Here is a 15,758-nt window from a genome sequence, read left to right as displayed (position 1 = left end):
ACCAATTAATCTATCCTGGATATTTAAAATGACCACAAATTGTAACTTAATCATTCACGTAGGATAATAATTATCAATTGTTAAAATTTTATCATCAGTTACGAAACTTTCTTAAATTTTAATAATTTATTAATTATAATAATTGGTCTTGGCTTTGATTCCTCTGTTCTGGAATTAGCGTCACTGCAGAATTTCTTGGCCAAACTCAAAGACTGATTTACGGAAACAGTTCACTATCATCGGTAATGAAACCATTTCCCAAATTTTGCTCATTATTTTCATGCTATCGAGGAAATATACTTTCATTTACGTATTACATTTTGTACGTAGATTGTAAAAAGGTTCAAATTTTGAATTGTACACCTTGCTCCATAAGTTGAACAACATCATCGGTATCAAGTGGTACACATTCTTCTAACCAGAACATCACCAGCCGGTGGCACACCCCTAGACTCCCGTATATACTGTTGACCCACCTTTCGTTACACTCCGCCCAATGTCTCTCTGCAACCCCGCTATTTATTTCATTCAAAAAGTACTATGCTATTTAAAATAACATAAATAAGCACAAAAAACATACACACACAAAGGAGAAAAAATGTTCACGAAAAAAAAGCACAAATATGCACCGAAATATAAAAGCTCAAATTCTCAAATTTTTGTTAGTCCTTAAAGATTTGTTATTCAACAACTTGGTCAAGAAGATCAAAGTCTGGATTCTCGTAGAGCAGTGATTCTCAACGTGGGCGTTAACGCCCCCTGGGGGGGAGCGATGGAATGTTCCAGGGGGCGGTAGAAGCTACGGGTATAACATAGGATCCTATGGGTTAGATTGCGTTGGGGGGCGATGGGAAAAAAAAATTCCCGAAGAAGGGGGGCGATGGGACAAAAAAGGTTGGGAACCTATGCATCCGGAAAAATAAACTCGACTTAAATAACAAATTTTGACATTAAATTAAATGGAAAACAAAAAGGCAGTTGGTAAAGGTCGAGTTATTCAAAATTTGAATTAAATAAGTTCCGCTGTATTATAAATCTCTTACCTTTTCCTTGCGGTTATTGAAAAAAATCCCTCTCATTTTCGAAATAATACAGAAAGAGTGTATTTAACATCACATGTGTTTTTTAAAAGTTTTCAAAAGAAACTTTCGATTAAAAAAATCATGTCAAGGATTGAATGGATTCTCAGATAAACGGAAGACGCCGCAGCAGGTACGAGCAGAAAAGCAATTGATTCCGTCCTGACAGAGGATTTCCTTTCATGGTTTCTCTTTTCTTTCGTATAATTTATTTGTGTTTTTTTGTGTTTATATTTTATTTTTACTCGTATTTAGGTTTACCAAAGAACGATTAGTAACTACAGGGTATTTCAGAAAGGACTCCCTGACTTTGAAATGATATAACTTGCAAAAAGTGAGAGACGAGTAGATATATAAAAATATTAAATATAAGTGTGTGTGTGTGTGTGGGCAGACCCGGAATCTTAAATAGACCGGCTTGCGGAATTAATTACAATTTTAACTGACAGATGGAGCCACAGTCGTTCTGTTTCACACTTCCATTCTGTGAGGCCATATATAGGTTATTGTTTGCAGCTCAAGAGCGGAGATTCTGTAGGGGAAAAGGGGGGGCATAGCCAGACTTTCAAGTCTATCTCCGTCTATGTTCCAGTGAGAGTCCTCAAACCACTGCTTCATCTTAAACAGTTGTTGACGGTAGGCATACTGAAATTCATCCACTACAGCAGAAACATTGCATGAAAAAATGCATGGCTTTAAATTCCACTCTTCACTTTTGCCATGGCATTGCTGAGCATGTATGCTTTACTACAGTGGTTCTCATCCCTTTTTAGGCCATACCTCACCAAATTATCTCTGAAATCCTGGTTCCTTCATACTTTTGTAACAGAACAGGGTACCCCCCCCCCCCCACCACATGAAACTTCATAGTGCCATAACAAAGTTTGTTTTTTTCACATGTAAGAGCCATTATTTTTTCTTTGCCTCCTGAAACATTAAAATAAGGGGTTTTTGCTCCCCTCCATCTGTCTACTTTTACTAGTCAAAAGCAGTCGCTCTTAGTCGCTGCTGTGGTGGTCAAATGGTCATAGTGACGGACTCTCATCGCGAGGTCACGAGTTCGAACCTCACCGTCGCCACATTTGGTGGTCGGCTGAAGTTGGTTTTCTGAGGTTCTCAACTTCGAGGCGCAAATGCGAGCCGATCTCCCCGTTAAAAAAAAAAAACTCGCCACAGAGAGCAACAGGCCTCTACAGTACAAATAATCAATCATTATACTTCACTTCCAAAATATTTTAGATGACAGCACTGAAAAATCAAGCACAACACGAGACACTCAGACTGTTAGGTACACACACTTACACTTCCGGCACAACTCACTAGGTAGTAGATTGCCCATGGCGATAGACCTAAGTTGTGCTCGGTTTGAAAGAAAGAAAGTCGTTCTTAGTCAAGGGTCCTCGGAGAGACTTCAGGGGGGTCCGTGTGCTTGGATGAGAAAACAGTTACAATTCATTGTTTTTACATTGCTATACACACAATATTATTTTTTACGGAGTTTATGACCTTCATTTTTCTTCATTTTATTGGCACAGGGGGTCAGTGGACTTTATCTAACTGGCACAAATTTTCCGTGGAACACAAAGCGTTAGGAACCCTTATGCAAACTCCTTCCACTGAAAGAGAAAAACAAAAGAAAGAATTCATCAAGAAAATGTTTATTAATTAAAAATTTGAACTGATATAAAAAAATTCAGGAGAGTTCGGAGGGTTCCAAGCCTTCATAGAAAAACTCGAATTGCCCTCTTTTGGGGCGTGGAGCCCCCACGTTAGGAATCACTGCTCTATTATTTCGCACAAGCATGCACTCCTTTTCTCAGGATAAAGCATGTCTAATACTTTATAACCCTAGAACAGGCATCTTCACAACCCGTTGCTCGCGAAGCACCCAAAGTGCTCGATGCTCGTGTCCGATTTCGTGCTCGCGAGCACTTGATCAACGTCCCAATTAAACCATTTGGTACAAATTGCATTCGTGGATTTAAATCATCCTGATTTCATGCATTCGTATGTCAACTTTTCCTTAAGGGTGCTTTTCTTTTTGTGATGGGCAAAGGCAGTGCTCGCGACTAGAAAAAGGTTGAAGACCTCTGTCCTAGAACAACCCATTCTAAATATATGTGTAATATATGTGTAACTTTCCCCGGCCGGACGAATATGATTTCCCATACGGGGGGGGGGGGGGTCCCCCCCAGAAGGAGCATTTATTTTCTAAATGCATAAAAAAATAAAAATAATATACACATCCTACCCCAGGGAGCACCATCAACATCTCGTGACCATTCTAAGTGCATAGTTATCTCATGGGCGAAAAGCCTATGAACCATTTTACATAACGTTCTAAATGTTTATATTTCATGCTCATACGATTATTATGTCTTCAAAACTGTTTGGGGTAAATATTTTTAAATAAATAACGCCGCCTGGCAGTCGAGTGGTTAGGGAACTAGCTTCTCACTGTGTAGGTCTGGGTTCGAATCCCGGTTCGGGCATGGATGTCTACTAACAAATTCCCTGGACGGATTATGCTGATCCGTCCAGGACTACTATTGAGTCTCCTAAAATCATACTCAATAGTATTTCATTAAAAACTGCATTATATCGTAGAAGATTTCGTGTCCAAGACGTTTACAAAATCTCCTAAAATCCAAATCTTTTTTTATTAGGATTTACAAAACGAGAGACGTTATCTTGCCGTCACGTGCTTGCTCTCTGCTGGAACCGAATGTCGTTTGTATTTTGAACACATGGAATTGGGAAGCTGCCAGAGGAAGTTTAATTAAGAATATCTCTAGGAGGCAAAGACAGTGAAAAAAAAAAAAAGCAAGAAGAAAAAGGAATTGACGCTGAATCTGTACGTAAACTTTCCGTTGAACCGTTGAGGAGACACTCACTGTCGTTGCAAATAATCAACAAAAACCCGTGATCACGCGGATGAGATTTGCCAACTCATAGAAGGTCCGTTGACGATGGATGGCCTTCAACAGGTTAGAAAACCTAAAAGGGCGTTACCACTCCTTGTTGCTTTCTTCTTCCCACACGTTTCCTTTTTTTTATTTTCTCGTCTCCGCGGGAAACTTTTGCCTCTAACCAAAAACATTAGCATCGAATCAAATGAGAGAAGACTATGATCAGCCGTGTCATTTATTTGATGCGTTTACCCTCCACACACATCCCGATTTTATTTGAAATAAGAAATATTATTTTTAATCTAATTTTTCACGAGGTTGTTGGAATAAATGCAGATCAGAATGGGGAAAAAATGCCTGTTTCTACGAAAAGACCAGATGCGGTAGCGATCCATATAGTATTCGATACAGAGTATAACGCAGTTTTGAATCTCGTGAAGAGGCAGACACCTCAATTTAATTTGCAGCAGGAACCACTATTGGATGATTTGATGACGCCAAAGAACGTTGTTGCCACAAACTTTTCAGAGAACTGAAACATAATACGTAAATGCAATATTAAATCATGCAACCCCCCTTCCCCTCTCACAGTCCGGATCTTGCAACGTGCGATTTCTGGCTTTTTCCGATGTTGAAGGAGAAGCTTATTTGTTGTGTGAGAGAATAATATATTATTTATTTCAGCTGTGCAAAAGAGTTCAGAAAAAGCCTTCTCTACTTGCTTTGAAAAGTAAATTGAATGATGAGGACCATTGCATATCATTTTGCGGGAAAATGCTTGATTTTTACTCTCAAGTTCTTGTGCAACGCATCTTATATATTACTTGTTTGAATGCAGTAATGATAACAAGTATCTGCTTTGATGTAGAACTTTAGAAATATCTGCAAAAGTTTTGAAAACGTTTTCTAGAAATAAATTGAGATAAATTACGTTGATTGTAATTATTAAATGTTGATTTTTAAATGAATTAATAAGCTATCTTTATTCGTGTGCTTCGTAAAAGTGTTGTATTTAATGTCCCGGTGCGAGCAGTATTTGAAAAATTTTAGCAATTTTCTGCACAAGAATTGACCCTTTAAGTGGCAATTATAAATCACTAAACCCCACTTCAAAATGCCATATCTTTTTTAATTCACCACATTTTCTTCTCATTTTTAGCAGGTGCAAATTAAGGGGTATAAGTAAAGGTTTCCTATTGAAAAATCATTTTTACAAAATATCTGGACTTGTCAATGCTAAAATAATTACGGAGGCGAGATATCTCGTTATCGCCGTTTAAAGTGTTAAGAGACATTGTTATTTTAAGAATCAGAGGAATATTCAGCATCTCACTGTAGTACATATTAATTAATCAAACCAGAAATCTTTTTCGTTGAGTCGAATATTTTAAAAATCAAGTTCGAAATTTTCTGCGCAATAGATTCAACTAATTATAGTGACCTTACAGAAAACCACCAAAAGTTTTGCCCATTATCTGCCACATTATGAAAAAAGAAATAGTTATCACGCAAATTTTTTAACAGGTCATTTTAGTTCTAATTAAAACCAAATTTTAAAAAATGCAAAGAATTTATTTAGTACATAACGGATTAACTAACCTAGTACTTGAAAGTTTCGTCAGCACTTATACGTTTACAATAAAAATTGAAAATACCATTACAAACATATTGAACAATACATAATAATGAACACTTATTTATTTTACCGCGAAGAAAGCCATATTTTATTTTATAAATTTGATAGAAAACATTGTGTAAAAGCAGTGTTTTACTGCATTACGCTTTTGTGAAGTGTAGTAAAACACGTGCACAGGGGCGAAACATAAAAAAAATTGTTAATTAGCATATTTAAGAAACTAGTTGTTCCACACTTGTGCTTTCATCTTGTACTAGAGTTATAAAGCCTTTGTACTTGGAAATACGAAAACCCAATAACGTATGTAAAGGATGTTACGGGAGTTCAGTTATGGATGCTACTGTCAGTAGTCAATGGGTAAAATATTCAGATGCTTTTCTCGTTTTTCCTCTCATTCAGAGAATCATCGAGTTCAATCAATATCAAGTCTCCATCTATAATGTATTGTCTGAAATGACTAAACGTGAATTCAGTCAGAAAGTAAATATGAACCAAAGCATAATAACGGCTGAGATCACTCTAATCTTTCAGACACAACCTGATTCGTCAAGTGTTGTTCCGAGCAATGCCTGAGTCTGAATAACAGGATGAATTGAAACACTTTTCCCACCAGTCGGTATTAGAGTCAAAGATCCAGACACTTTCTCACGCTCCGAGCTTCAAAAAAAAGTGGGCGCGGCCCGACGGTCCATTCATTAAAATCTTCAGCCTAAACAGTGGGATCTTGTTTTGAAAACATTTGGAAGATTCTGACATCTAAGAACGGTTCTAATCGCGCGCACATGTTATGATATGGATCAGCAGCACCTTTTGCGGGAAATCAAAGGGACGTTGTGCTCAATAACATAACATGATGAGCATTCGTTTCATGCAGCTTTCATCAATAAATAAAATAGCCAGATGTAATAAAAGTAGATTATCTTATTCTTAAGCATTTATTATTCGAACGAAAGCTGAACAGTGTCGACAAAAATTTAAATTTAATTCAAGAAAACCATAGTATAGTTTCAAGGAAGCGTTTGCCAGAAAATTTAGATTTTCGGTGAAACCTAATCTCTGAAGGGTCATCGCTATTAAGGGCTACTTTTCCCTGGGTCTAGAAGTTTTCTCTACAGATTTGACTCTTTCGTTGGCAGTGATGTCTGTACTTCCCACCTACTTTTTTAGGTAGTGCATTTCTCACTATAATAGTTTTGCCCTGCAATTATATGACTAAAATCAGGGGCGTACGCCGAACCGGCCTTCTTCAGAGGGAGCGCAAAACTCTTAGAGGAGATTTTCTCTTTCCGCGAAATTTTGAGTTACCACCCTTCAAAAAGTATTTAAATTAACAGCAATCGGTTAGCAAATAAAGGGCATTTCCTTTTGATATCCCCGAGCAGTTGGGGTACTTTGGGGCCGTTAAAGTATTACGTCAGCAAATTTTTAACATTTTTGACCCCCCGCCCCTTCTAGGAAAAAGTCAGCAAAACTCTTCCCCCTTCCCCCCCCCCCCCCGTTGTCAGCAAAATTCGCCATCAGCTCTGCTCTCCTAAATCCTCACGCATATTGGTGGGAAAAGAAACGTCGTGGGTGGGGGGCCATTGGGAGTTCGTGCCCCCCAACTCCCCGCCAAACGATCAAAAAATATAAAAAAAAGTTCGGAAGAAAATGCCTGTATATATATATATATATATTGTTGTAATCAATTTCTGGTTCTTTTTAATTTTGTTAATTTTTGCAGAACACTTAAAAAAATCTGTGGCACACTTAGAGATCCCTTGAGTGGCATGTGGCACAGGTTAGAGCACTTGCAGTTCTACATCACTCAAGTTACCCACGACCCATTCAAAGATTACTTAAGTGATCCACGGCATAATTACGGACCATTTGAGTGATGCGTGACACAGTTCCATAGTACTTGAGCGGCCCGGACACTTTCCCAAATCACTTGGATTAACGAAACATTTAGAGATTACTAAAGTGGCTCTGTAGGGGACTTATAAATAGGGGGAATGTTAGTTCAGGTGCCCACAAACTATCGAAAGATGTTTCTTGCTTTTAGCGCGCCGAGAGTAAGATGCCATTAAAAATATTTCATATTTTCATAAAGGGTGTTGATGACGTAAGCATTATCCAAACCCCTCCCCCTCCCCTTGTCATCAAAAGTCAGCAAATCGGGACCCCCCCCCCCATCGATGCTGACGTAATACTTAAATGACCCCTTTCCAGAAAACTGGGGAAAAGATTGCAAATACCGAGGGCCAATTGCAATATTCGATGCTGTGTAGATAGCAATACAGTATCAGCACTGTATTAAATGACGGAAACCATTTATTCCAGCACATTTTGTAGACGAAACATTATTATACTTTCAAAGATATTTCTCAAATACACAAAGGCCGGCTCGATGCCGTCCTTAACAGACGCGGGGCCAGATGCGTCTCAACAGTCTCGAGGCACTAAAAATGTTTAGGACCCATTTGCCCAGGTTTTATTGTTTTATGGTGGACGGAAATTCGCATTTATTTCTGTATATACCAGAATGTTGAGAAAAATATCCATAAATAATCTTTTAACAGCACAATTAAAATGTAAATTACAAAATGAAAATTCAGCACTGAAAGTAATTTGAAATTAATGAGAAGAACGATTCCGACACTAATGAAAATTTTAGATTTGATGAATTAGAAATAATTCGAGCACCAATGAAAATTCAGAAGTAATGAGAAAATTCTAGAGTTTATGAAGATCAAAACTAACGAAAACGATAATTCCATCATTGGCAAAAATTCAGAATTCTGTGGTGTTTAGTCAGAACATGATATCTCCAAAAGATGGCTTTTTGATCTAAAAGTAAATCTTGCTAATTGTAACTAATAGAAGCGGGATAAATGCACAAATACGTGCGTACGGCTATAAAACATGCTGATGCATGATATTTTCATTTGCATTTGCGTGTATGTTTTATTTCTGATTTTTAAATAACAATGAAAATGCTTATATCTCAGAAATGTGATTTTGGAGTAATCATGTTCTGACCAAACACCACAGAATTAACGGAAGAAAAAATTCCAAAATCAACCGACATTCAGAATAAAAGAGAGAAGTAATTCCAGAATCGATGAAAATGCAGAATTGAATTGACGCGGGGAGGAGGGCAGAATTCCAGAATTGATGTAAGAAACAATTTAAAGAACTAGTGAAAGCCTCCAATAATTCACCGCGAGAGCAGGGCCTCAGAAAGCGGAGGGCCTGTTCGAAAACCCCTAAGAACGGCTCTGGGCTGGCTCTCTTAGAGAACTCTTACAGTATTTCTTTTTAATCACGTATGCATGAAGAAACGATTGTCTACAAACAACTACATTGATAGGATACCACAAGCACTCATCGAGTGAATAATGAAGAATGTTTCGCGCTTTTTTTATTTTACCGGATGAATCCAAGATATACACACATACAACTTTACTTTGACAGGAACCACCTGCGTAGTAACAATCTTGATGGTGACCGAGAATGGTTAGAAGAAAAGGAAGAGATAGAGAGAAAGAATTAAAAGCTAGCTCAGCACGTGAAATTCACCCTACCAATAGAAAAAAACAAACAAAAAAGATTAGCTTTATTATAGCATTAAAATATTCAAATCAGGAGCAACCATGCGAGTCATAATTACTCTCGCTAAACGAGTTTCTTGATGATTGTGGAAAGTGAACGAGGGGGGATAAGACAGAAGGTTTGTTTGGCGCGTTTGGATGCGTTTTCTTTCCATGGGACGTTCGCTATTGGACGTTCTTATTACTTTCAAAACGTTTATTACGTGATCGTTACTTTAGAAGGCGAGAAGACACGGCAATGGCTATTAGCGAGGAAAGGGGTTTCCGTTTTCTGTTTCTGAATAACTCGTCACGCAAGAATTAAGAACTATTCGAACAACAACAATTGCTGCACGACCGACCGTTCGTTCCTTTCGGGCTGCAACCGAATTTGCGCGAGAGAATCCTTGACCTATAACTGAAGCCGCCGCTGCCGTTTTGCTGAACATCTTCTAGCACGATTACATGCAACTCTTTTATAAAAGAGATTTATAATTTACTTCTTTAAAGTCGAAAAAAAGACTATATTCTTGCAGATGAAGAGAATTTGATATATTTAACCAATGAAGCCTTTAAGCCTTTCCGCAGAGAGCAGGACCTTCAACATGATACTTACATAATATGAAATCAAGCATTTGCCATCTTTACTTAAAAATGCGCAACGCGGACGGCAGTTCTAGTGTTGGCAAAAAAAAAAAAAAAAAACAGTGCCAAATGCGAGTAAAACGGTTTTACTGCATTTATAATGTTGTTTTCTCCCAAATTTTCTTCATTTTTCAAATTCGAATATCTCGGTGAATATTTCACTTAGAAACGTGGAATTTTTTCGTTGGCATCACTAGAGACAAGGCAACAACTTCTTATTGGGTTTTGGGACACGGGGATTATGTAAAAAGTTAATTTTTTATATTATTTTAATAACTATACAACCTCTTGAAAAATGAATGGCATATCTGAGTACTACACGTTATTTGGAAACTTTTTCAAGTTGGAAGTATACCTCTAGGACCAACGGTTCGACAGTAAAAATTTTACTGACAAGCAGGGGGTTAATGTCATACCCCTTGTTTGATATGCACCCTATATATACACCTGAAAAACCTATAGAATATCACATGTACTATATATATAAAGTTCGTACGGGGACCTCTGATCAGCTTTTCCTTTCTGGGGGCCATGCACACAGATATTGCAAAGAATCGCAAAATAGCCTGGTTCGGAATTTCGGCCAACTTGATGGCTATCCTCCTCCTCCTTCTAACCAGATCAGGGCCCGTCGCTCTATCACAATGAAGATATTTTACCAGGTGGACGTAGAAGACCTGGTCTATGCTTGAAGCTGTGCTTGTATGTGGTGTGAACCTAACGTGAAATCTGTTTCTGAGCAGTGCTTGTTAGATGTAATGCTGCCATCTGCCGTCAATTTTTTGAAGTACGAGTGAAGTGTAATGATTAGGTTTGTGCAATGATTGAATAATTGTATTGTTGTAGGACTGTTGCTCGAGGTCTATTCCTGGTTTCTCAGCCACCTCGTTCGGCATTTTGCCTGTTGTGTCATTAAAAAGAAACTGTTTAGCATGATTCAGTTTTTGCTCTCATTTAGTTACATGAATGATCCACGGTGAATCATGAACATCTTTTGAAACTGAAACTTCCATTCCAAAAGCGTTGTTCTCTCTGATCAATATATAATAGGCCTATTCTGCCCACATTTTCTTTTTTCATTTTAAGGGGGAGCAAAGAAACGTTTTCCAAAAATTTCCGAGATTCGTGAAAAAATAATTTTTGGAAATCAAATTAAAAAAAAAAAATACAATTTGTTTTTTCTATAATATTTATAGATGTGTTTTTTTCCCTATTTTTCGATTTCAAATACTGTATCTTATTAGAAAACTTTTTTTCCCTACACTGAATTGGTAGCGCCATCTGTCGGATTTGATCGAAAACGAAACTTTTACAAACCCATGCAATATTTTTTCAGGGGAACAAAACAAAATACCGTATACACATTTCGGATTACGCTCACTACTATTATAAGCGTACTCCTGCCTGTCAGTGCGTCAGTTATGTGGAGCGATTGTGATGAAAAATGAGTACTTTTATAAGTTTTTTTAGGGGATTCATGAAACATACGTTTTTAGACGTAGAGTTATTGAGTTATTAAAAATATTTAGAGAGCGACACAGGGCAGAAACTAGAAGATTGCGTGGGCAGGTCTGTTGACCCGGGCACTGGACTAGGAAAGCTTCTGGAATTATTATTTTTCCATTATAATTACTGAAATTGATACCAGCCTCAGGAAGTAAATTTTCGTTTCTTGTTGCGGACTAAAAAGGGGGGGGGGGGCTCGAGTATTTTGGATCGGGGGCCTCGAACCCAACATTCCCTCAGGTATTGTGAAGATTGTGGCAAATATCGGAAGTTGGGAGGAGGGTCTCGGGCATGTGGGCCAGTCACACGTTTACTCCCTGTAAAATCATGATTTTTACAAATTCAGAGTTTTCAAACTCTACTAAAAATATTATTCGGTTCAAAACATAGCAAAAATGTCCGAATGGATACCGAAATATAGAAAGGTATCTACGATTGGAACTAAATTCATTTTTTTTTCAAGAATATTTAAAAGCAGGCGACAAAATTTCTAAGTTGTTTTTACATAACCGAGCGAATATATATATTAATTTCTTTAAATATGAGATAATATAATTTTATTTAGTTAGTTGAAACACAGACACAAAACATTTAGAGGCTAAAAAAGCTTACGAGCCCACAAAAACCATAATTGATACATGTTTGTTGGTGCAAATAATCTGGTTCAGTAGTGGTACAAATAATTATATATATATATATATATATATATATATATATATATACATACAATACTAACAAATAAGTGGCAACAGGAATGGAGTTGATGGACAAAAAAAAATAAAAATAAGCATTTGGCAGCGTTTGCAAGATAAAATAAGGTTACATTGCAATGTCAAATAGATAATTTAAATTTTTTTGAGTGAACAACTAACAACAAAGATTTTGAACTTTTAAAAAACGATGCACATGAAGACGATGCACTTATCAACTGAAGAAGTAAATTAAATACATTGGAAGCTAAATAAAGGGGAAAAAAAATGAAAACGAGTTTTATTAGGTCTTGGTACCTGTATTGTATGCCGTTGTATAAACTGTATTCCAGATTCATGTAATTTCAGATTGATATGGTCACTTCTTTTATAAAACATTTTATAACTTTCATTAACATACAAATGTTGTAGAGGAGTATCTTTAATTGATTGAAAATGAGGAAATGTATGCGTGAGTCTATTTTTACGCAGAATGATAAGTATTAAAGACTTGTATATGACGGAAAGTATAGAACGATTGCTGAAGTTTAATTGGATTTATAAGACAAGCATTGATTATTTTATATTTGATCACAAACTGGACCGAAAATTAAAGTACTACAATAATTTAATGCTTTTAGCAAAAACAATATGTATATGGGATGAGTTTCAAATCTATCGTACTATCTGAGATTCTTTCAGAACAAAATTTTAAAAATATATTTATTTATTTTTTTGTATTTTTCATTTTCCATTGATTGGAATGGAATTCCAATTTTATTTATTTATTTATATATTTTATTTTATTTATTTTTATAATTTTATATAAATACTATTTTTCATTTTTTGATATAAAATTTATCTTAATTATTTTTTATTTTTTTATTTATATTTTATATAATAAATTTATTTAATATAAAATACTAGACGTTAACATTGAATACGCGTAATGGAAATTAGTACAATAAGATTTGTTTTCTATTTTTTTACCAAATACAAATACAACAGGAAAAATGCCAAACGAAGTGGCCGAAAAAAGATAAGTTTAAATGTTTTAAGATGACATTGCAATTGTGATAATATATCCACTATAAATAGTTGTATATAGATGAATACACCATCGCACAATAATAACATCGCATTATCGAATTTTTATATTCAATGAAGGTTCAAGCACATGCATCTTTAGAAATTGTAAAATACCAGAGCAAACCAAATTGGACCTTTCTCATATACACACAGGGCCGCCTTTAATAGACCCCGGACTCGGCCTGAAAATTATGGCAGGCCAAGAGCATCTCGCTAATTTCGGATTAAGTTCGAAAATTATATACTCCTTTTAGTCCGAAATTATATATTTTGTTGAGCGGGAAATCGTCTTTCAAAAGTCACATTATATTACACAACATTTACACAGAAATGTTGAAAGATATTCATGCAAAAAATTATGAGCACACAAAGAAATGCAAATTATTGTAAGAATTATAATGATAGTTCCGAATTTATGAAAATTCAGAACTGAGGAAAGTTTTAAATAAATGAAAGAGATTTAATCAATTTCAAAACTATATACTTGTACTTAGAACTAAATGAAAAAAGAAATAATCCCAGAATTGATGGAAATTCAGAATTTCGCTTTCAGTTAACTTCTTCAGTTCTTCTGAGCTATTCCCAAGTCATCAGAAACTTTTTTAAGGGAAGGAAACGCCATATAAAAGTCAAATTACGGTATGGCAAATTAATCTACGTACGTTTCGACAGCTGGTTGATGCGAAGATAAATCCAGGAGAGAAAAGATACAAATTCATTCTTTCCTGGATTTATCTTCGTACCAGGCTGTTGAAACTTTCGTAGTAATAGCGGAGAGTGACATCATTTTCGGATGAATTATTCTATTCACACTAAAATAATGAAAATTATGGGCATATGAGAAAATCAGATTTAAAGAAAAATGAGCAACGCACTTTTTAAGTTTGTTTTTGTTTTTTCACATATTTTTGTTTTTTAAATTTCTCTTCTTCCCTCCACATGCATAAATAAATATTATTCGATGGAATTAATATGCAAATGATGGGACTTACGGATGTAATGTTCATGTTAAATAACTGCGAGGACACTCCTTGAAATATTCCCAAGCAGTAAGTTATTGTTATATATTTATCGTTAGCAATTCCAGTTGAGAAATATGCTATATATTAGGGAGAAACACATCACTACATCTTTCCTCGGAATCACTATGAGACACTATGAGGATATTTATTGCTCATCGGAAAAGGGATGTTGAGAGAGCATGCGCAGTATCCCGCCGAAGACATTCCTCAGCATCACGTGATTCCGGCTAGATCATCGTGGATGTTGACAATCATCCCACTGCTCTCTCTAGAATCTTGGCTCACTATTTCTTTCATCCGGAGGTTTCTTGACGCGTCTCTGCAAATTCTCAAGGGTGCAATCAACGGCAGATGGCCCCCGTGTTAAGAAAATAGATGGTCGGTTTCGGCTATGGCAACTCGGTGTTGGGATCTGAAGTGGCGCTTAACGTATATTTCTTTTCTTTTCCGTTTCTCTTTTGGCCCCAACATAATATCTATTTTTGTACAACCATCATTTCGTACACTGTTCGCATGGATAGCTGATTCTCGACGAATTATTTTTCTTATGTTTTTAACCATTTCTAAGTTATGCAGTAGAAACTCTGTGACTCGAACAGTATTGGGCCGAAATAATTGTAATCAGGAAAGTTCTGTTTTTTCATGAGAATTTGAGAACAACTTGGAAGAACAATAAAAAGAAGAATAATGAATTCATCAGCATAGATTAATTACATGGATGATTCATTGCTCACGATCCCATTATTCTTTGCGTGATATTCTTTGTATCTGTGTTCTTTTTTGCCAAATAATGTAAGCTCTATTTCTTTCGCAGAAATATTGATTAGTTTTAGGTTTTCGTTGATAAATGTAATTTCTGAAAGTGTTCGGAGATAAAATAAATAATAATAATTTCAGTAATACAGAGGATAGGTAGGCTGTGTTTGGAGACATAGGCCTATCCATAAGTGTTTTACGAGAATACGTTTATTCACTGTGTGCTGCGAGAAATAGATTTGAAATGATTTTTTTTTAAATATGCTGATCACTTCGATCTGATTCCTTTGCCTCAACTACCGAACTGAATTCGAAGTACTGTGAATTTGTCTTGAACCTTCATTAACCGACTGTACTCTAAAAAAAGTACCAAATTAAATTATTTTTTCATGTACCGTATTAATTGTTTGAAAAACACAACATTTTTCATTTTTTGTTGACTTCAATTAGAACTAAAATGGCCTACCAAAAACCAAATATAATCGTGTATAAGCGGAGTATTTTCGTTGAAAAATTAGGAGCAAATATCGACCCCCCCCCCCGTTCAGTTTATCAAATCATAAAACTAAATGCCTTTCATACGGCTAGCTTGGAGATCCACGACGTCATTGGAATACTTTAGAAGGCGTCAGTAAATCAGAATAGTACAAAGCGAAAAAATCAAAAACGTCGTCGGTGTTGATACCCGATAGACTAACGTCAATTTTACAGCCTTTGAAGTTGAAAGGCTCGTTGCGTCCTGACACAACCCTTTAGTAAGGATTTGATGGTGATTTCGATTTGATGATTGATTGCTCACATCAACAAGCTTTTAGATCATTTAAGGAATTTATGGACTGAATGGATGAGTTCTGA

At 36.1% G+C, this 15,758-nt stretch overlaps 1 protein-coding gene across 2 annotated transcripts in view; it reads right to left on the bottom strand.

Annotated features, from left to right (window-relative positions):
* The window catches only part of LOC149075648 (BTB/POZ domain-containing protein 3-like), a 96,525-nt gene that overhangs the window by 64,063 nt on the left and 16,704 nt on the right, over window positions 1-15,758 (bottom strand). Inside the window, exon 1 of one of the 2 annotated variants that reach the window (XM_089243131.1) lies at window positions 14,118-14,284. The exons of the other annotated variant lie outside the window; for it this stretch is intronic. Coding sequence (XP_089099257.1) covers window positions 14,118-14,132 — 15 coding nt within the window. The 5' untranslated portion in view covers window positions 14,133-14,284. Of the gene's footprint in view, window positions 1-14,117; window positions 14,285-15,758 lie in introns of those variants that run through there. 2 annotated transcript variants of the gene reach the window in all.

The sequence above is a fragment of the Pholcus phalangioides genome, unplaced genomic scaffold (assembly GCF_987345545.1).
Source record: "Pholcus phalangioides strain wild (caught in Gottingen) unplaced genomic scaffold, Ppha-v1.0 ptg000015l_1, whole genome shotgun sequence".
Taxonomy (NCBI): Eukaryota; Metazoa; Arthropoda; class Arachnida; order Araneae; family Pholcidae; genus Pholcus; species Pholcus phalangioides.
This window is presented reverse-complemented; position numbering and strand designations above follow the sequence as displayed.